We start from the raw sequence: 21,419 nt of genomic DNA on the forward strand, positions 1-21,419 counted from the left end.
TTTGATTTTCCTTCCTTTTTTTAATTCCTTACAAGACAAATGCCGTTCAATCTCAGCGTGGGAAAGAAACTTTTATGTGTCACGACTTTGTGACGCGATTTATTATTCGACATTTAATAAGTTATATTTAAGAAACATGAATCACGACTCAAAAGCACCAGTTTAAAAACACTTTGGGTTTTAAATGTAGTGCTAATGCTTAAGGAAATGTCAACATGCATTGGAAAGCATTCTCAAAATTGCTGTTAAAGAACCCGATAAATGTATTTTTAAAAAGTCCCGTCTTCCTGTCTGCAGTTGCGCCACTCCAAACCTGAGCTTGTGATCTGGTGAAAGCAGGTATTAAAACAATGAATCTGCAATATTCACCAGATTGTGCAGTGTGTGGCACAGCAAGTGAACAATCGTCAAAAACAGTCAAAGATGCATTAAAAAAATGATAAAAATAATTGAAGCAGTTTTTTTGATGATACACCAGGATGACAATGTGAATTGAACCTAATCTGAAAGCAAAAAGACCAATGAGACAGTTTTGAATAGTATTACTGAAGCAGGGAGATTATTTTTTTATAATCATGAAATAATTTAAAATCTTTTCCATGTTGTTTTTCTTTCAAATTGTTTATCACCTTCTTTCTTTCAAATCTTCCATTGCCATTTAGTTTTATTTAATACAATCAGATTACTCTGGGTCCAAGCTGTAAAATCATATGAATCATTTGAAGTTTTTTTTTCTTTTTACTTACATAAACTCTTTTGTGCAAAAACTTTGCAGACTTGAAACAGATTTTTTTTATGATTATGGCCAGTACAATAAAGCCATTCAAAAAAAAAACTATGACAAAGAAAAGAAAATAATAGAGCGTTTTCACACGAGCCTCCAAAATTCAAGGAAAAGACATCAAAGTGCTTCAAACTCAAGAAGAATATGTAAAGGTGAAAAGGTGCATTTCATAGAATTAGTCGTATCTATTGAAAATTTGCCAGCCACATAAAGGCTTTGTGAGGGTACTCTATGTTAATGGCTGTCAAACTATGTATACTGAGGTGTCCAAACATGTCATTAAGGATACGGGGGAGGTCGTCATATGTTGGTTTTATGGGGGAAAGAGTTAAATGGGGTGGACCTCTGAAAAGGTTGTGTAAAAATATATTTAAAAAAAAAACACCCTCTGTCCTTTAGTGTTAGTACCACTACCTCCATTAGTTATTATATTTTATTGTATTTTATGTATTTATATATTTGTACTGTGAACCTACTGTAAAACAAAAAACTTATCTGCAGTGATACAAAACATTTCAAAAACACCTTAATTTCTTATGTAATTTCTTTTTTGTTTGTTTTTGTTCATCAAAAACAAACAACATTTAAGACTTCCCCTTTCCCCATTTTTCACATTTGCAAAGCCATCACACGGGCCGGATCGAACCCTTTGGCGGGCCATTTCTGTCCCACGCTCCATTTGTTTGACAGCCGTGCTCTAAATGATTCATGCATCAATAATGAAAAGTAAATGCAATGCTTTATTATTAATAGGAAGGTGTAAGTAGATAAACTGTTGTGGGCTCACATCTGAGATTTCCCTCGGGCTCCGTCTGTAGGGACACTTCCAGTACGTCATTGCTGCCCTTTATCTCTCTGCACGGCTCTCATGCACTCACTCATATATTATCACTGTGCTCAGACACTCATTAATATACACTCAGGGGTTGATTCACTGAGACCTTTAAGGTCTGCTTTTAGGTGCTAATAAGTCCAAACGGGTTTGTCCATATTCCCAGCAGGGCCAGAACACTGGTAGAAGATGTGTAACAGGAAGTGGAAATTTAAACAAATGTCCATTCAAATTGATTTACTGTGGAACATTGAGTTGCGGGGGAAGCAATTCTGCTTGTAAGTGACAAACGGAGAGAAATTGGGAACAGATTTGGCCATGTCTTATCTCTGTCAAGTTCTTTGTCTAGTTTGTCACTAATTATTGTGACTTTCTGAAAAAAGTGCTGCAATATGACAACAAAACCCACATTAATTACTTCATAAAAGATGCAGGAACGTCAGAATGTCTGCTCCTCACAGTAAACCCTAGAAAGTTGGTTGAGGTTAAAAAAAATTTAAGTGACTGATTCTTTTTAATTAAATTGTTATTTTAAAGTGCTTTTAAAGATTTTTGGGCATTTGCAGGCAATCCAGTCTTTAAGTGATGACGTGACGAATCCTGCTTCCAGGCCCAAACTACTCTGCGTTTAATAAGGCTTTTGTGTTTTTAACATGTTTTAATACTTTGTATCTTGTTCTATTTAATCTCAAAAAGCCCCTAAAAACAGTCAGTGATCACTGTCGGTTTTTCTTACCGCTACTCATTTTAAAGCTCAGTTTTTAAAACGTTACCATGTAACCACAGCCCAGCCCATGCAGCAGTATATGAATGATAACTTCGTATTGTGGATGGATTATGTCAGTTGTTCTCCTGACTGAAGTTCGGTCCGTTTACAGCATCCTACCATGCAATTGCACTTGTCCCTGACCACCGGGAATCCTCACGTTAAATTTTATCGAGTGGAAAAAAGTTAGTGTTCATCCTCCAGCTTCACTGTGTTTATTATGCTAACATAGCTGTGTCGCTAGCGATCACGTAGCACATCGTTATATACCAGGTCAATCCAAACTTCAGTAACCCTACAAACGTCACTGTTGTTTAGTTTTATGTCTTCATTTATGTCGGAAGTGATAGCAGAGCTGTACATCTTAATTTGTTTCCAAAACCCCGCAGTCAGGACATGCTATATTGTATTTAGATGGAAGCTAGCGAGCTAACTCCCTGCTAACTTCTAACTCCGTTAAATGTCATAAATTCCGTTTGATGCCTGGATGTTAAACTCAATTGTTACACCTGGTAGAGCAGCCACACTGGTAGAGCGCCATCGGCCCTTCTGGCCAACACCAGTAGGCGGTAGGTGAAGTGTCTTGCCCAAGGACACAACGACCGAGCCGGGCTCGAACCGGCAACCTTCCGATTACAAGGCGAACTCCCAACTCTCGAGCCACGATCGCCCATTTATGTTGACATGGAGGGACCCCACGCCAGAGATTTGCCCTATTAATTATTATTATTACTTCCCTGTTTTCTGGGCCAGCTTTTATATTCTCAAAGTCCTACTGAGCCGAGTCATCTTATTACCCTCCCATTTCAGCCAGGCGTTGTCCCAGATAGACATACACATACAAAGCCACATCCAGACCTATACATTATTAAATTCCATATATTTTATATTTGAAACTAGTGTGAACCAGTAAAAAGTAATTATTTACTTTTATTTTGTAAGATAGTTGCCAAGCTGATAAATTAAGTTAAAGTTGTCATATACATACAACATACTGGTATTAGCAAATACAATGAGGCTTTTTCTTATGTTGCAAAAAAAGCACAAAAGAGAGAAGAAAAGTGCAAAATTAAGATAATTAAACAAATACAAGTTAATTATATAATTAGCAAATGAAACAAAAGGTCTTCCAATCCATTTTTTCATTACTGAATGAATGAGCAAGCAAAACTATTCACATCTGAGCTGAGGGAGTGTGATCACAGCTGTGCAGTAAACCCCGTGACACAATTTTACTCAAACATTTAGCCTGCATGCATTTACCTTGAATGTCTTTGTACGCATATACACTGACATGTGTTACTCCATGTAGGAGTGTGTTTGCACATGAATCAGTAGTGTTTAAATTAACATGCACTGTGAAGTTACCCACCTACTCAGCAGTGGCAGTTATGTGCTTGACACACTTGTTGACCTCATTCGCCGCCATGTGCTCATGTCCATATGGTTGCAGTTAAATGTGAGTGAAAATAGAGTGAGACAATGTTGACTAATTTTATGATTAATTCCCCGCTCATTTTCTCCCTCTTGTCTGCTTCTCCGTAGGAGAACGCATTGAACGGGGATCACCTGTGGATGGAGACAAGCTGCTCAGGAGAGCTCTGTTATCTCGGAGAGGACACCTGCGTGCTAAAGACAGCTGTGAGTAATCTATAGTCCTTATACAAATCCTATGTTAGCATGTCAGATACACTAAAAGACATTTTTTCTAGAATATATATATTTATTTCTTTTAAGTAAGGGTAAATCAGTCTTATGAACATTAAATAACTGGACTAAAAAGAATCCCAACAAGATTTTGCTCCTTGTAATCAACACAGTACCCAGATCCTCAAAAAAAGAGAAGCAAACTTCAGAAAAAAAGACAATGCAACAAAACATGTATGGTTTGTATGGAACAACTAACTAGTCTGACTGACTTACTGTTAGATTCAAATCCTCCAAAAAACTCAGTAAAGGTCCAGAAATCTTTTCAAGTACATCATCTTCAGGCTTTGGTATATATTTGTATTTTTAAAGGAAGGTTTCATATTTGTCTTATTCACTCATAAGCATTTGGTTCAGGCGTTATTCCCCCTAGACATTTAGTGTTTTTGGTATGCAAAAACTGAGACTTATTAATGTTGCTCAGCTTTGTTATTTGTATTTATATTTGTGTCCTTCTGAATACAAACCAAGTAGAAGTAGTTTTGGGTCCCTCTTCGAAAATGATTTTGTCACACGTTATTAAGAATTTTATCCTTTAGCAGCATCTGTGAATCATTCAGTGAAACTTTTTAAGACTGAAAATTAAAACTAATGCTAATTAATGCATTTTTAAAAATCTTTTCATTTTGCATTGATTAAAAAAATGGACATAATGGCATCTTAAATTAATTTTATATCGTGGCCCACATACAGCCCACTTTGGTCTTAAGTGGGCCAGACCAGAGAAACTCCCCTTTCTGTTATAGTGAAGACATTTAACTACACATTTAGTCCCCTTGATATCTTAATATAAGAAAAAGAAGTGAACCTTCAGCAGTAACTTTTTTCTGCATAGTAAAGAAACACTGTGATCAGCGCAACTGTTTGGGTTTGAATTGTCAGAAATAAATGTGCAAAAAATACAGAAAAAGTTCTGGTAGCTCTTTACTCAGATTGTCCCTTAAAGTTTCATAGTAGTTAATGAAAAAACAGGAAGTTGTCTGTTTATCAATTCATTACGGTTGTGTAGTATGATTAGCTATTGGGGAGGTCTTTATCGTCTACCAGCCGACTCAGTGGCCAGGTCAGTGTTGTGGCTGTTCTCGTTATCATTCATCTGATTCACTTGCAAAGTTCAGATGACCTCCAACTCTGCCATCTGGGAGTGCAGCTGGTGACATTTATTGTTTTGGCCTCTGTCATGTTGGTGTTTTGGAGCCAGACGTTACCTTATATTAACCAAAGGTTGATGTGCCAATTTATCAGCTATTGCTAGCTGGCTTGGTTGTGGTCTTGTACACCCCATTCCCACCCCCCCCACCCCCTTTAGACTCAACCCTGCGACAGAATGTAAGACGGCTGCGATCAACATCGTGCTAGACTAAGTCAGTAGTTTGTCTGCAAAAATAGACTTTTATTTGAACTTCTGTAGGTTTTCTGTAGGTTTTGCTGTGTACAACAAGCAACTGTCGATGCATGTGTGGAAAATGTGACAATTGCAGAGTTAATCAGCCTGAACCAACCATGACCAGAGACTCTTATATCAGCACCTAATAATGCTGCCCGAAACACATCTGATTCTTAAAAGCTTTTTCATGCAGCAGAGTTTTGTCTCTTTAATGCAGCTGCAGAATAAAAAGGCCTGTTATTGCTGGTGCTACGTTAATGAGACAAAAACAAAAAGCAAAAACATGATGACTCTAAAATGTGGCATCAGGAGCAGGTAATACAAAATTTCAGTGTAGTACCAGGTTGTGATTTTTAGTGCCACACATGAACCACTCATTGAAACACATCATTTGTGCTTCATTTGCAGAGCAGGTGGTCCCAGTGTTCTGCAAAAAGAGCGTTTCGTATTCTGTTGTAAATGCTAAAACAAAGCATTATTTTAAACAGGATGCCACACTCTCATTCAGGTGAAACATGTCCACAAAGCAGAGAATTAATTACTCCAAAAACAGAGAAGGAAGTGTGTTCTGAAGTGTCGTTGACTACAAGCATGCTGGGCTGCAAAGAAAGAGTCTAAATGAGAGCTGTTGTTGACCTTTTGTTCATCTATTCAGCTTTTACAAGAAAAACAGCACCTGCTATACAGAGCTGAGAAACCGCCTTTAATTCACTACACTAATATAATGACATCTTTGTACATTTCCACTGATGGAAGGTAATTATAGTGCACGTATAAAAACACATTAAGACGCTGTCAAGATTGAGCTGCAGCAAGAAATAATCTCTCTGTGGTGATTTGTGTTCGATAAATGTCCAAGAGGATATGCCGACCTCAGAGGAATCTGAGATCGCTTTGACAAGTCGTGGCTGACGTAAGTAAACACATTCCTACCTGTTTTCAGCGGGATCAGCTCGATTTAATCTCAGTCATGAAGGTACAACCAGGCTGTCTGAAGGAAGCAGCTGAGGTTTTTACCTCATGTAAGGCAAATGCTGCAGAAAATACCTCCTCTCTCCTATTACACGCTTAACAAAGAGTGTTTGAAAAGGAAGTAAAGACCTCCATGGCATGCTTCATAATCATGGATTACCATCCACCCACCCATCCATAAATCTGTCCATCCACCCATTCTCCATTCAGTCCATTCAATCCTCTATACCCTGGTATGTTTCTATTGGAATATTCCAGATTGCTGGGAATTCTGAAAGAAAGAGAAATCTGATTACAAATTCTAAACACCTGATTACAGCTAAAAAAAGTTATGTAAAGTCTCAGTTATAAGTTAGTTTTGATTTACAGATCACAAGTAGCTCTTTAAAATTATATTTGACCAATTAAGATTTGTACAGTTGCACATTTCATAATGTTATTCTCATCATCTCTTTTCTGTTTTGCCTCCTACTCTTCATCGGCCTCCTCCACCACTGCTCTATCCTCCCTCATCTACACCTCATCCTCCTCTTGAACTCAAGTCGGGGCTCTAAAACAATAAAATGTGCATTAAAATGATCACTTATTCTCCATTTATTCTATTTATTTATCATTGTCAGTCATGCAACACTCCCGTCTCCAGAGAGCTGACAACAAGTCGGCTATAACCAAAACAGATTATGCCAGCTAAGGCTTGAGTGTCCTAAAATATGTTAAAATGTAGTGTGTACAAAACTGTTTTTATACACCAACAGTCGTAGCATCACGCCAGTTGGCTATGGCTGTTATGGGGTACAGATGGTTAAAGAAATTTATTCGGATATGATGGCAAACCTCTTTCTGGGACGAGAAGGGACTATTCCATCAGTGTTCTTTTGCCAATCTTCAAGCTTAGACATGGTGTGAAAAGAATTTCTACCTTGCGTTACTCTTGTGAATGCATATTGTGTTGGAAAACGACAGATCATTTTGGGAACCACCTCACAAACCTCACCCTATCTCTGAGGCTGAGCCCAGACCTAGAAGCTTGTTTGCTGCTTGCATCTCACTCTTTAGTTCGGTACCCACAGCCTGTGGGCACAGCTGAGGATCAATCAGACAGTAAATTCACATCTTCTTCTAAATGCTCTCTATTCAGCAGAACAGACCGGTACAGTGTCCGCCTCACCTCAGACATGGTACTACTTAGACATGCCGGTTAATAAACACTCATGAAGTCTTCTTAGTATCCTTCACGTCCTGGGGTTGTTTCTTTTTGATTAATTGGATTGATATTTTTAGCATCATTTCAGTGAGGACCACCTTACTTAAAGGAATATTGCTATTTTTGTCTACGGAAATCTATATTTGATGGCATGGCTCAGCTCCTGCCTGGGACCTCCTCATTCTCGCTATATTATGATTATTGTCTTGATAGAGCGATGTGGTTGGAGGTGTGATACCAAGCCACGATCTGGCCCACCAACTGTATGCTTGCTGGCATTGAAATCAGCTGATCTACCGGGATTGTGGCTGAGTATGATTCCGTTGATAACACATTTAAATGCCTCAGTCCCAATGCTTGTCTCTCTGCTCAGCCATACCTTAAAGCCACTCATAGGTAAACTGAATGAGACTGATGATCTGATTACAGTTCATCACTCTTTTGGGAAACTTCCCTATCCTGGTCCTGAGTTCAGCAGTGTTAGGCAGGAGTATTTATTCAAGGCTTTAATGCTTTGCCCGAATGGTTTAAAATTTGTAGTGCTTTATAACTATTGGTTATTTGGTGATTGTAAAATGTGTAACGTAAAATGATGTCATACTGTTTCCTTTTCTGTGAAAAACGTGCTGTTAAAAGACTACCGGACATTAATTGTTTTACACAGCTGTTTAAAGTTCCCTGACAATGACCATTAAAAATGTATTTTGTGTGTAATAAATAAAGTTCCTCTGTTTAGAACCTTAATTTTTCTTGGAGTTTTAACTCTCGTGGCATCTTGAAAAAGGATGTCTTGCTTGTCTCAGCATGATAGTTCATGTAAGAAGCTGATCTTGTGGTGGGGCTTTCCAAGCAGAACATTCAGAGCTACTAACCCATGAAAAATGAGGGTGAATCGTTGTTGTTTTGTTTTTTGGTTTTTTTCTTTTCTTTTCCTTTTGTGTGTGTGTGTTTGTGGGAGTGAGGGAGTAGTTCTGAGTATTGCTCAGTGTGACATTTAAGAGTGAACTCATTGACTGGAGATGAGACCACTCCATTATTAGTTGTCATATTATTACTCATAATGAGTAGTTTGTCTGTTGCAAGAGCAAGGGCACCACAGCAGTGTTATTTATTGAAGGCAAATCGCACTTTGGCATCTTGAGTGTTTGCTTTTTTTTGCCAGTCACTGTGTGATAAATTACTCTGCGCTTTTAATTCATTCTTTTACCTTAGAGATTTGTTTTTTATGGGTTTTTTTGTGTGTGTTTGTGTGTTTTTCCCAGCCCCACAGCAGTAAAGATTATTTTCTGGGTCTGGAAATTGAAGCTGAAGCTAAATTACCTTAAACCTGCATTCATTTAAATGGCCAACAGGGGGCGACTCTTGTGAAATAATTTTGTCTGTAATTATCTCACTGTGACCATAACTTCAGCGCTGGTCTTGGTTAGGGCCACCTGACCCTCGTAATGTCTTATCTCAAATAACCAGTATACCAAAATTAGGTTTTAAAACCCACGTCTACAAGCCAGTGGGTCTTTCTACGATGAATTCGTCCAAGCCTCATTTGTTTTTTGTACATTCCTTTCACTATAAAAGTCTATAAACGTTATGCAGTATGTGACTGCTCTAGATAAAATAGCTTACAGTACGTAAATCAGCTTACAACAAATTATTAACTTAAATTGAAATTTCAATTTATATTTTAGAAATTTCAATGCAGGATTAAATTTTTCTTAATACAGTAAAAATGTAATATATAAAAGATTAAATATATTATTACATTCACTGTACATAAACTGTTAAAAGGTAAGGACTGTGGTTGCTGATTTTTTTTTATGTAGTTTGTAATCCATGAATGACAATGTTAAAAAAAACTGAATTAGTTATATAAAACGAATTCAGTTAAAAATATGCACAATTATTTATCAAATTGGGGAATTTTTTTTTATTACCATTATTATTATTATTATTACTATTATTTTAGTGGTTCACAAAAAGTTGTGTATGTATTTTATTAGTGATAAATGTATATATTAATAACAACATATGGCTTTAATTCATGATTTTATGTATTTTTGCATTTTTTTAAAAAGAAAAAGAACATACACAACATTAGAATTTCTTTTTCTTTTAATAGAAAAAAATTAGCCAATAGTCCGAAGTACTTTGTAGAACCAAGCAAAGATATCAAGGTTTTTTTGTTTTTTTTTAATGTTGATATTGACATGAAAGTAAAAGACATTTTCTCTAAAGATTGGGTAGTGACACCTATACCTATAGAAGAGTCAGAAATATAAGCTAATGTTCTTAAAATCCTTATTTTTCCCACTTTGAATAATGGCTCGTGAAAAAAATAACAGAAACGGACTCCTCTCCTCAAGCCTGGAGTGTCACTGTGCTGTTAATGGTGCTAATAAAAGTCTGCCACTGCTTTTCAAACTGAACTGGAGTAAAGGTAAAATGTTGGGGGACCTTGAGCACATCTTGCCAGTGTGTAACAGCAGGTTGCTGTTAGTGTGTTCTTACACTGCTTACGTTTGTTTCATTTGCTGTGTGTCTGTGTGGATTTTGTGTGTCTTACTCTGCCCTTTGTACTCTCTCTTTTTAAGAAGTCGGCCCCCAGGAGGAAATGTGCAGCCTGTAAGATTGTTGTTCACACCGGCTGCATGGAGCAACTAGAAAAGGTAACACACACACACACACACACACACACACACACACACACACACACACACACACACACACACACACACACACACACACACACAGTCATGTTTTCTTATCCTTGTGGTGACATCTAATTGAAATAATGCTTTCCCTAGGGTTAGGGTAACCCTAACCATGATTGTAACCCTGACACTAAAACCACATTTTGAGTCTTAAAATGCCTTCAAACTTGTAGGGATGGGTATTTTATCCACATAAGGGTTGTTGATCCCCACAAGTATTGCAAACTTCCAATTTGTTTGTCCTCACAAAGATATGTAACCATAGTACGTACACACACACACACAGTTTATTGTTCATACTTTTCATTTCATTTTTTTCATAGTTTTTTTTCTCCTAAAAATTTGTCTTTCTGTTGACACCTTCTGTACCCCATTTAGGCTAAACACTGTGGAGTGTGCAGATAAATGCATTATGGGAAATGTGCACAGTTCTTTTGTAACCTGGTGATTCTTTCAAGTAAAGAAGCAATAAAAATTAATTCTTTTCTCCTCGATCCCTGTTTTATGCTCTTGGGTTCTGAGACTCAAATAAATATAATATTAAATATATATAGCTGTTCCATTATTTCTAAGATTTTTAAATGCCTTTGATAAGATTTGTTATTTTCTTTCCCTATGTAAATTAAATGAAGCCTAGGCATGATAAGAAAACATATATTTTATTTATCCCAAAAGCTACAGCAGCCAAAACATTAAACATAAAAAGTAATAATTAAAGTAATAATTGGTCAAATTTAAAATAAAATTGAGTTATATAAGAAACTGAATATAGAATCAGAATACCTTACTAATTATTAGCACAAGCACACATGAGACTAAAAACAACTCCAGGTTATACACAGGGTTTTTCAGGGTTGTAGTAACCAATGTGCTGCTTATCTTACAGGTATTACACACCAAAGGGTTATTGCATGAAGTACTCCATGAAATCGGAAATCCTTCTTGAAATGAGTCTTACACTTGACAAAGCCTCTGGGCAGTTACAAGCACATGAAGGTTGTTTTTAAATCAATGCCGTGAGAGCCGCAACTTAACTTCAGTGGTCACTGAGTCATGAAAAATGTCTGCAAAGTACCTGAGTAAAGTTTAATGACTGTGCCTGAACATTAGGTTAAAAAGCCTTTTCCCCTTCAAGACATACTTCTACTGTGCATGTAGAAGTCTGACAACATTACTGCTTTATTAACAGATCAATTCAGAGTGGTGATATGTCTCTACTCATTCTCCAGAGAACTGATTATATGAAATACTTGTCCATATTATGAATTAGTAAGAATGCTACTAGTACTATTTACTATTACTACTAGTACTAGCACTACCCCTGTACTTAAAAAGGCAGTATGCTCTCCAGCACACAGTTTAAACTGTCATGGACCTCTGCTGTTTACTTGCAACATGACTGGCTAATAAGTTTCCCATTTTGGCTTTTGATTGGCTCTTACTAAATTCTCACATGAACCTTTACAAGAGATAAAACAATAATTCGCCATTGTTTAAAAGTATAAACCATTTAATTGATGCATAAGGTTCAGAAAAGCCTAAATGCAATGTTGAGATGTGAGGATTCGGGCTCTCAGGTGGTTAAAGATGCTCTGATGTAATAAAGTTTACTGTAGCTTACTAATAATTTTTGAAAGGTCTTTATGTCCGTGGATCAGAGTTTCACTGATCTTGGTTTTGTGTCCTTTGTCCTGGCTTCCTCTCCTCACCCCAACCAGTCGCAGCAGATGCCTGCACTTTCCTGAGCTTGGTTCTGCCAGATGTTTTTTCCTGTTTAAAGGGAGTTTTTCCTTCCCACTGTCACCAAGTGCTTGCTCACTGGGGATCTGATTGTTGAGGTTTTCTCTGTATTATTGTAGGGTCTTACAATTTAAAGCCCCTTGAGGCAAATGCTGTTGTGATTTGGCACAATAAAATTAAAATGAGTTTTTGGCACTTGACAATATATTCCAAACTCTTTCACCCCTATGTTTAGCCATCTCAGTCAAATACCAAATCCTAACAGTAATTCTAACTAACCCTAAGTCTTAACCCTCAAATAGGCAGTTGGAAAAAAATTATAATTTTTGTGATCATAAATAAAACAAATTCCCAACGGTAGCTACAGATGATTTATGTTAATTTTTAGTCTGAATGAGCGATTCTCAGGAAAACTAAAACCCTAATCTGCCAATTTTGTACAGGCATAATAAAACACACACACACACACACACACACACACACACACACACACACACACACACACACACACACACACACAGCTACACACACACGCACACATTCAGTGAGTGTATCATTATAATTATAGATGTCAGCTTTTCAAAATAGTAGCTTAATGATTGCCTGCATGTGATGCATTTATGGAGCATCTATAAAAATGTAGCTGTGAAAAACAACCTCCCCAGATGGGAACTACAGCTTATCTCTTTTTCTAGATAAACTTCCGATGTAAGCCGACTTTCAGAGAGGGAGGATCCCGAACCCTGAGAGATGTAAGTGTGTAGCTGCATAAATGTGAGGGAGGAATCGCCTTTTTGTTTGAGGCGTTAAGTGAAAGAAATTGTGTTTCTGTGTTTGCCGGCAGAACATCCTCAGACACCACTGGGTTCACAGACGACGACAAGAGGGGAAATGTAGACAGTGTGGAAAGGTGAGTTTACACTCAAAAACACATGCAGCTGCACACAGATGTTGTTCCTGTTCATGCAGACTGCCTCTTTGTTTCTGCAGAGTTTTCAGCAGAAGTTCTTCCACAGTAAAGAAATCATCGCCATCAGTTGTTCGTGGTGTAAACAGGCCGTAAGTCCGTTAATTCACGAGTAAATGTGATATTTAACCCCACTAAGATGTTATTAGTGGGGAAATACAAGTTGTATTGTGCATTGAAGTGGACTAAATATAAACTTAAGCACTACAGGAAGTTTCTGTACCTATTTCCAAATATATATTAGAGTGACATCATTTGTTATTATTATTTCCATATTAACAAGGTCATGTAGACCCCACTCATGAATAGGCTGGTTGTACTGACACATCTGTAATCCCCCCAGTCTCTCATTTCCTGCTGTCTCTACAGCTGATTTTCTAATGTAGCCATACAGTAAAGTAAAGATTATCAATCATTTATGTACCCAATCTGTCTCGAGGCTGGAGCCGGAGGGCTGCTAGTGTCACTGAAGGAAAGCACCTTAAAGAAAATGATGCATCACGTCCTTGTTTATTGAAAATGTGGTTGCATTATTTAAAATGTGTCATGGGCTCAATAGAGTAACTGAACCTATTTAATATTTTTGTATATGGTTACATATGGTTGTATACAGTTACATAAATTCAAAATGTTACCAGAAAAAGGAATATGTCATAGGTTCAGTACTGTAATTGCACCCATTTAATGTCTGTGGCTCCCTTTATTTCCTGCTGTCTCTACAGCTGATTTTCTAATACAGCCACAAAATAAAGCAAACCTTGGGTATATAAATGATCAATAACCTGTCTCAAGGCTGGAGCCAGACGACTGGTAGTATCACTGAAGCAAAGCTCCATTTAATGTCTGTCACACAGAGCAGGGATATCAAACTCATTTTACATTTTGGGCCACATATATCCCACTTTGACCTTATATGGGCCAGATCAGTAAAACTGTCGTTACTGTCAGTGTAAAGAAGTTTAACTACATATTGAATCCTTCACATATCTTAGTATAGGAAAATAGAAGTGCAATTTCAACAGTAGATGCTGTAGTTAATGGAAGAAATCTGTCAGCTATAATTATTATCTTTTTATTTATTCATTACTTACTGCAGGTCCTCCATAAAAATATTGAAAATTCTATTGTAGGTAAAAAAAAACAAACCAAAACAAAAAAACCCCAGGAAGTTCTGTTTTTAAACGTGTATCTATTTATCAGATTCTCTGATGTCGCATGAATGGCAATGTCAGTAGGAAATGCTGTAAAACTTCTGAAAATACAATTAAAAGTCCAAAATCTCTGCCTTCCTTCATACTTTCCAAAGCCATCCTTGGACCGAATTGGAGCCTTTGGTGGGCCGGTTCTTGCCCCCGACCCTTATGTTTGACACCACTGAGGTAGCATAAGAGAAGCAAATATTGGCACTCAGGGTGTTTTGGTTTTCTTATAAACAGCTGTGTTAGAGCACCACACACGGACAATGGCACAACATGTGTGATAGTTTGGATTGCAAGTTTAGCGCATGACACGACCCTGAGGAGTGTTTTTTGGGTTTTTTTTCCTTGCAGTTCCACAACAAGGTGACATGTTTCATGCTGCACCAGATAGAGGAGCCGTGTTCACTGGGGGCCCACGCCGGAGTCATAGTACCACCGTCCTGGATCATCAAAGTCAGGAAACCACAGGTATGCTCATACCCTCGCCGAGCACCCTCCTCAATCGCTCTGCTGGTTGATAAAGTTCACTGGGTGTCATCTTGTGACAGTAATGAGAAATGACTTTGTCGATCTAAATTTAAAACTCTAAAAGAAGGCGTTTCACAAGCTCAGTGTGTGCTAATGTGTGTGTGATTTTTGGGGTATGATAAGATGCAAACTGACACGTGTCTGGTCTGTCTGAGGGAACTCTGGGATTGTGTCTCTGTTATCACACACAGACACGCACACACATACTGTATATCTCTGTCGCGTCACATGCTTCATTGCACTTTTAATTACCATCACAGGGGACGTGGTGACAGTGAACTAACCACTGAACTCTGCGTGTGTATGTGTACCTTAGAGCTCCCTAAAGAACTCTGCCAGAAGAAAAAAGCGGACATCTTTCAAACGAAGGACAAGCAAGAAGGGATTAGATGTAAGTGATATTATCAGTTACACTGTCATAATACATTTTTAGCTCATGTTTATCCTTCATGTGAAAAAAACCCATTAAACTAAATAAAAGTCGTTGCCGGCTGACTTCAAACTGTGTTTATAAAACATCGACTTTATTTAGGTATGAAATGAAAAAATTCTTGCTTTAAATCTGCCTGGATTCTGATGGCCAGCAGGGGGCGACTGCGCTGACTGTGCAAAAAAAATAGATAGAGTAGAAGTATATGGAGAAGTTACCTTATTTCTTTCCATTTTAAACACACTAAATGTTTTCTTAGTTATTTTTCTTTTATTAGTCTTAACTTGAGCATGATGAAAAAATATTTACAAAAAATATGGAGGAGGAAGTAGAATATAACTGAGGGCATGGCTAACCTGTGATTGACATGTCGGTATTGTCCACACCTTACTCTTCATGCTTAGTTTAAAGAAGAAAAAAAGAACAACACCAAAATTGCCAAATCAAACCAAGCTCTAGGAAGCTATGTCCATCTTTGCTATACAGTCTATTATTGGATTATTAGGGTCATCTGATCTCAAATCATTGCGGGCTTCTGCTCCACCTTCTGGAACTGGATCGACCGACCGATTTTCATAAAATACAAAAATTTATATATCAAGCTAAAACTTCTCAGCAGTCATCACATATGCCCAAACTTTGCACCATAATGAATGGATCATGATTTTAATATTTATGTTATGTGAACATTCTAATATTTTGATCTTATTGATCTCTTAGGAGTCTAAATGGCGTCCATTCATGCTGAAGCCTCTCCCCTCTCCCCTCATGAAGCCCATCTTGGTTTTTGTGAATCCAAAGAGCGGCGGCAACCAGGTGAGCAAATGTCTTTAATCTTCTGTTTTCATCTGTTTGAGACGCCTCGTCTGTCCTCGGCCTGTCTATAATTAATTTTCATTGTGAGGATGTCGGTTCAGACAAAAATTCGGTTTATCAGATGAACTGAGCTGAGCTGTTTTCACACATGAACTCCAAACATTTTCAGGAGATTCAGGCGGAAACATCTTCAGAAGTTTCACAAATGTATCACACAACAGGAAACAGTTAGCTTCAGAAGTGTTGGAGCTGCAGGAAATACTCCGTTTTGTTTAGGCGAGCATGCAGGAGGTAGGACACAGCTGTGAATCCACCGGAAGATTACCTGCACAGCTCTCAGATAAATGGACAACACGCAGATTTGTACTGGGGAGTTAAACAAGTTAAAGGCTCATTCAGCTGAGGCAGATGTTTGCATCTTACCTGCAACTCCGTCAGGTAAAAGTTCAGGGCTCCACTGCTTACCATAATCTTTTAGACTTAGCAACATATTCAGAACATAACACTGGGTTTAGTTTAAGATTTGGAGATTCATTTCTCAGATTTTCACAGATTTTTTTTTTATTTGCTTGCTGTTAGTGGCAGCTTTTTAAATATTGTAACATGAAGGAAGCTGAATTTTTTTTCTGCTTTTTCTGTAGGGTGCCAAAGTGTTACAGATGTTTATGTGGATCTTGAATCCTCGTCAAGTCTTCGACCTTTCGCAGGGTGGACTGCGCGAGGCGTGAGTAATCTTCCCTTGGGGAGAGTGCTGGTGTTTCATTACAGCCTACACAGTTAGGCTGAAATCACCCTGAGCTTGACAGTTTAGTACCAATTACCTACTTTAAATCTTCATTTCACATCACCCTTATCTCAGTCCACCTCTGAGGGGGAAAGCCATCTTTTCACTCCTCTTTTATTTAAATCCAAAGCTCACAGGTGAACAATTTTCATAAAATCTGGACCAATTACACCCACTCAACACTAATCAGCAGTATTTTATTCTATAATATTACCTCTCTGTTTTGTTAGGTTGGAGTTGTATCGCAAAGTGCCAAATCTGAGGATCCTTGCCTGCGGAGGAGATGGCACGGTGACTATACATCTCTAATAGCCACTATTTTCTATTTTAAATTTCTACAACTTACACTTTGCCTTCATGTCTCGCTGTAGGTGGGTTGGATCCTGTCTGCTCTCGATGAGCTGCAGATGAATCCCCAGCCTCCGGTCGCTGTGCTTCCTCTGGGAACAGGAAATGACCTCGCCAGGACGCTCAACTGGGGTGGGGTGAGTTCCAGGCCTTGACTTCTGCTGCAGAGTTGATGGAGAGCAGCAGGGCGCAGCGGTGTGCCCTCTCTGAGTTTATGTGCAAATGTTTTGCACAACATGACTAAATAAATTAGATACAAAGGTAAATCTGGCTGCAGACTCTTTGCACCTGGAGGTGAGATTGAGATCTAATGAAGAAAAAGAAGAATAAGAGCAACAACAGCTCTTTCAGCATAAAAAACAAAAACATATTTAAGGGATTTAGAGCAGGGAACATTTGCGTACTTCATGAGAGAGATGAAAATTTCCTTCTTCAGATTAAACATGACAGGTTTATAGCCATGTTGAGTATGCTCAAATATTAATATGCAGTAAAAATAAATTCTCTATTCCCCACCACCTCGGAGAGCTACAAAACGGCTCACCCACATTCCAGGATGTCTAAAAGAGCTCCCTTCCTCCATATAATCTCCCCCCTTGACCCTTAAGCCCGTTTGACCTCTTCAAAGCACAACTAAGATGACATGCTTGTTGGTGACATCACAGCAGCTTCCTGTAATTATGTTTCCTTTTTAATTTAAATTTTCTGCAGGTTTAAACAACTTTAAACACAACACAGAATCAACCCTCTGACAACAAAACATCACAGCAGTGACACAGCTGCAGTGGGTGTTGTATTCAGAGCAGGTTTAAGTGTACAGAACAAACTGAGGTACAGAGTTTATAAATCCATAGGTTGAGTTGGCAGTTCACTCGCGGTTTTTCATGCATAGGAAACAGAAAGGGTTTGGTTTTCCCTCAGGGGAAAATTCAAAATCAAATTTAAATTTAATTTGTCACACACACACACAACCATACACAGTATGACATGGGGGTGAAATGCTTGTAGCTGTACAATGCCCGACCATTAAATTATTATCAGACTGTAAGACTGTAAGAAAAAACAAACCATTTCCATCATTTTTTTAAAGTGGGGTTTCATTTCCTCAAGCGTAAAATACATTGTTTGTTTTCACATTCCAGAAATAATAGAAAAAACGCATGGACGTCTTTAAGTAAGGTATCCCAGACTCATCGTTTCAATTATATGTGGACCAGTTGTGCTCAGTGAGACTCACACACCAAAATAATAAGCCGCAGTTTATTGCTGCAAATCTTCTGAAATCTCTTTGTTATTATATTGTTTATTGTCTCATAGGGGGTCCGAACAATTGTTTTTTCCCCAGTGAGCTGTAAAAGATCCTCATCTATTGCACAACAAACACAAAGCAAATATCATGAAGACACAGCTGCTAAAAATAACAAAACAAATTCCAAACTTATACAAAAAAGTTCTCTATTCATTAAGAAAAGCTTTACTCATTTCATTAAGAAAAACACAGGAAAAACATGACCAAGATTTGTTGAAAATAAGCCAGAAACCCCACCATTTTACAACTTTAAGAGATTTTGGTTCCTCCGACTACTGCCGGAGTCGACTACTGCCGACTACTGCACGTTTATCCACAGAAATGTGAATAAACATGCTTATATATGTCCTGATATTGTTGCAAGTGCTGATTATCATCCAGCATTGACAGCCGAATTAAACAGTGGACCACCAGCCCTACAAATAGCAAAAAAACAAAACAAAAAAACCCTCTCGGGTAAGAAAACACAACTCAGTTGACCACAATCTGCAATCTACTGACATCTAGTGGTGGGATTTTACACACTGTAACTTTAAAGATGTCTAGAGGAAATAGTGCAATTATGTACATTTTTCAGATGTACCTTTTTCACTCTTGAAAATTTACAGTTTACACAAGCTAAATTTATGGTAAAAGACTCGTATGGAGTCTCAAACATAAAGCATATTGTACTGTTGTCAAGGTGGAACTTTTTCTAGAAATAGCCTTACAAAAGCTGGAAGTGTGGCATTTGTTGGATTATGAAAGGCAAGCCCTCCTCTGTTGGTTTTGACCTTCCTCTCCCCCAAAACTTTCAGAAAGTCTGACAAAAATCTGCTGTTTGAAGTTTGACACACGTTTCAATAACAGCACTGCAACAGATCTTTTACGAGCACCCACATTCTTCCATAAGACTTTTCATCAGATCAGCTATGTAGGCTTGTAGTGAGGATAATACATCAAATATTTCACGTATGAATCAAAAGTTAGAGTGAAAAAAATTGATATGTCACTAATTTTTCTTCACATTTTTCAGATAATTGGGATAAATGTATTAGTAAATTTATAAGACGTCTTTACAAAAATCAATTTTCTGGCTGACATGCTGCAGTAAAATGACAGCATGAAGTATATGTGACAGTAAGGATGGACCTTGTAGTTCAGTTTCACTGAGTGTAATGAACTGTCCCGTCTCAGCCCTGCACCGTGCTGAACGATGAATCAAGGACACGCGAATGACTTCAGCAGCTCCGGATGGAGCAGCAGTGAAAGCAATGATAAAACATTCCCGATACGTACAGAGATACACGCTTGGAGCGAAGACGGGCCTGAGTGGAAATTCTTATCTGCCATGTGATTAATTAGTGTAATTGCTCTATCCTTTTTGTCCTCTATTTCATCAAGTATTTCTGACTGCAGGCATTTTATCCACTTTGTCTATTTCCATTTCCTCTCCATTCCTCTGACTTCTCATTTCTTATCCTTTTTTTAACTGTTGGTGCATCTCCTTGCCTTGCCTTGCCTTGCCTTGCCTTCACTGCTCTTCTCCTTGCTCCATTCCTTGTTCTCACTCTTTCATCCTCTTTTCTTCCTTTGACTTTCCCTTTTGTGCTTTTCATTTCCTACCTTTCCTCTTTTCTCCATACTTTCTCCAACTTCTTTTGTTTTCATTTAATTTTTCTTTCATTTTCTGGACCTTTCTTCTTCATCCTGCTGTCTTTCCTTTACTGCTGTTCCCTCTCCTTCTTGCTCCTTTCTTTCTTCTCTCCTCTTTTTCTTTCAGTCTATATTGAAAGATAAATAAAATATATCTATTTCCTGTCCTCTATATTGTCCTTGTCTTTCCATTCTCTACTTTCCTCATATTTTCTTCCCTTTTCATTTATTTTTCCCCCCCATTTGCTGGACCTTTCCTCATCATCTTGCTCTCTTCTCATTTAGTTTGCATTAGCTTTCTTTCCATTTCTTTCCACTTTTTCCTCTCCTCCTTCATTCTTCTCTTCTGTTTTGCTCATCTTTTCTCCTATCTCTTGTTTTTCCTTTCCTTCCCTTTCCTTTCTCTCTCACCCTTATTTCTCCCTCTTCCTGCTATTTTATATTGCTTATGTCTCTTTCCTTCTTCTGTCCTGATCTCTCTCTCATCTCTCTGACACTCGGTTGTGTTACTCACCGCTGTATCTGTTCCACCTCTCGCTGCGTGAGTGTGACTGTCCCTGTGACTTGCTGTTTGAGTGTGAGCTCTCCTGCTGAGTGTGTGTCCTTGTTAGTACTTACATTGCGGGGACATAAATGGTGCGGACTTGTTTTAGACACACAAACGATCGTTTCCTCCATGCAAATGACTTGATTTGAGTGTTAATAACACGTTGGGTCAAAGGTTAGGTTTTGGATTGTGTAGGTTTTGGTTAAATTAAGTTAATGTAAGTTGAAACCTGACTGTGTGTGTGTCAGCAGCTAAGAGGCCCTGCTGATGAGCGCTACTACCATCAGATTGTTTTCGCCTTATATGTGTGTGTGTGTGTTGTCTTTTGTCTTGTTTCTTTTATTTGTCCTAAAGGAGGGAGAAAATAAAAGCAAACGAAGACAGAAAACTGTACATGAGAGGGATCGACCTGCGGAGATTGTGAAATCCGTGGACGTGCATCATGTGGTTGTGTTTGATGCTCTTAAAGGTTATGGTTATAGTGGCAGTAATGAAACCTCAATCATCGCTCACTGAAATCCAATCATCGCATGCTGTTCCTGTCTGCTGCTCTCTTTTATTACTTAGTGTCTTTTCTTGTGCGTGGTGTTTTTGTTAGCAAGGAGATGAAAGAGGAATGGAGCGACAAGAAACAGCCTTAGCCTCTTCTTCAGTCTTCCACTATCAACTTTCTCTCTCGTTCTTCTCTGCATCCCAGTCTGTTTTTAGCTGCTGTGCACATTCCTTAAATGTGATCCTCAAAATTTCTACTCCTTT

General features: G+C 38.1%; 1 protein-coding gene across 4 annotated transcripts in view; it reads left to right on the forward strand.

Annotated features, from left to right (window-relative positions):
* Positions 1 to 21,419, forward strand: part of dgki (diacylglycerol kinase, iota) — a 91,822-nt gene that overhangs the window by 46,191 nt on the left and 24,212 nt on the right. For 3 of the 4 annotated variants that reach the window (XM_006780906.2, XM_006780907.2, XM_006780908.2), the window contains exons 3-13: positions 3,928 to 4,023; positions 10,241 to 10,315; positions 12,796 to 12,852; positions 12,945 to 13,010; positions 13,091 to 13,159; positions 14,618 to 14,734; positions 15,111 to 15,185; positions 15,945 to 16,040; positions 16,682 to 16,764; positions 17,055 to 17,115; positions 17,196 to 17,309. In XM_006780906.2, the coding sequence (XP_006780969.1) occupies positions 3,928 to 4,023; positions 10,241 to 10,315; positions 12,796 to 12,852; positions 12,945 to 13,010; positions 13,091 to 13,159; positions 14,618 to 14,734; positions 15,111 to 15,185; positions 15,945 to 16,040; positions 16,682 to 16,764; positions 17,055 to 17,115; positions 17,196 to 17,309 (909 nt within the window). The remainder of the gene's footprint in view (positions 1 to 3,927; positions 4,024 to 10,240; positions 10,316 to 12,795; positions 12,853 to 12,944; positions 13,011 to 13,090; positions 13,160 to 14,617; positions 14,735 to 15,110; positions 15,186 to 15,944; positions 16,041 to 16,681; positions 16,765 to 17,054; positions 17,116 to 17,195; positions 17,310 to 21,419) is intronic. The other variant, XM_035908482.2, reaches the window with a different exon arrangement.

This window comes from Neolamprologus brichardi, chromosome 17 (assembly GCF_056152115.1).
Source record: "Neolamprologus brichardi isolate AB-2024 chromosome 17, ASM5615211v1, whole genome shotgun sequence".
In the NCBI taxonomy this organism is placed as follows: Eukaryota; Metazoa; Chordata; class Actinopteri; order Cichliformes; family Cichlidae; genus Neolamprologus; species Neolamprologus brichardi.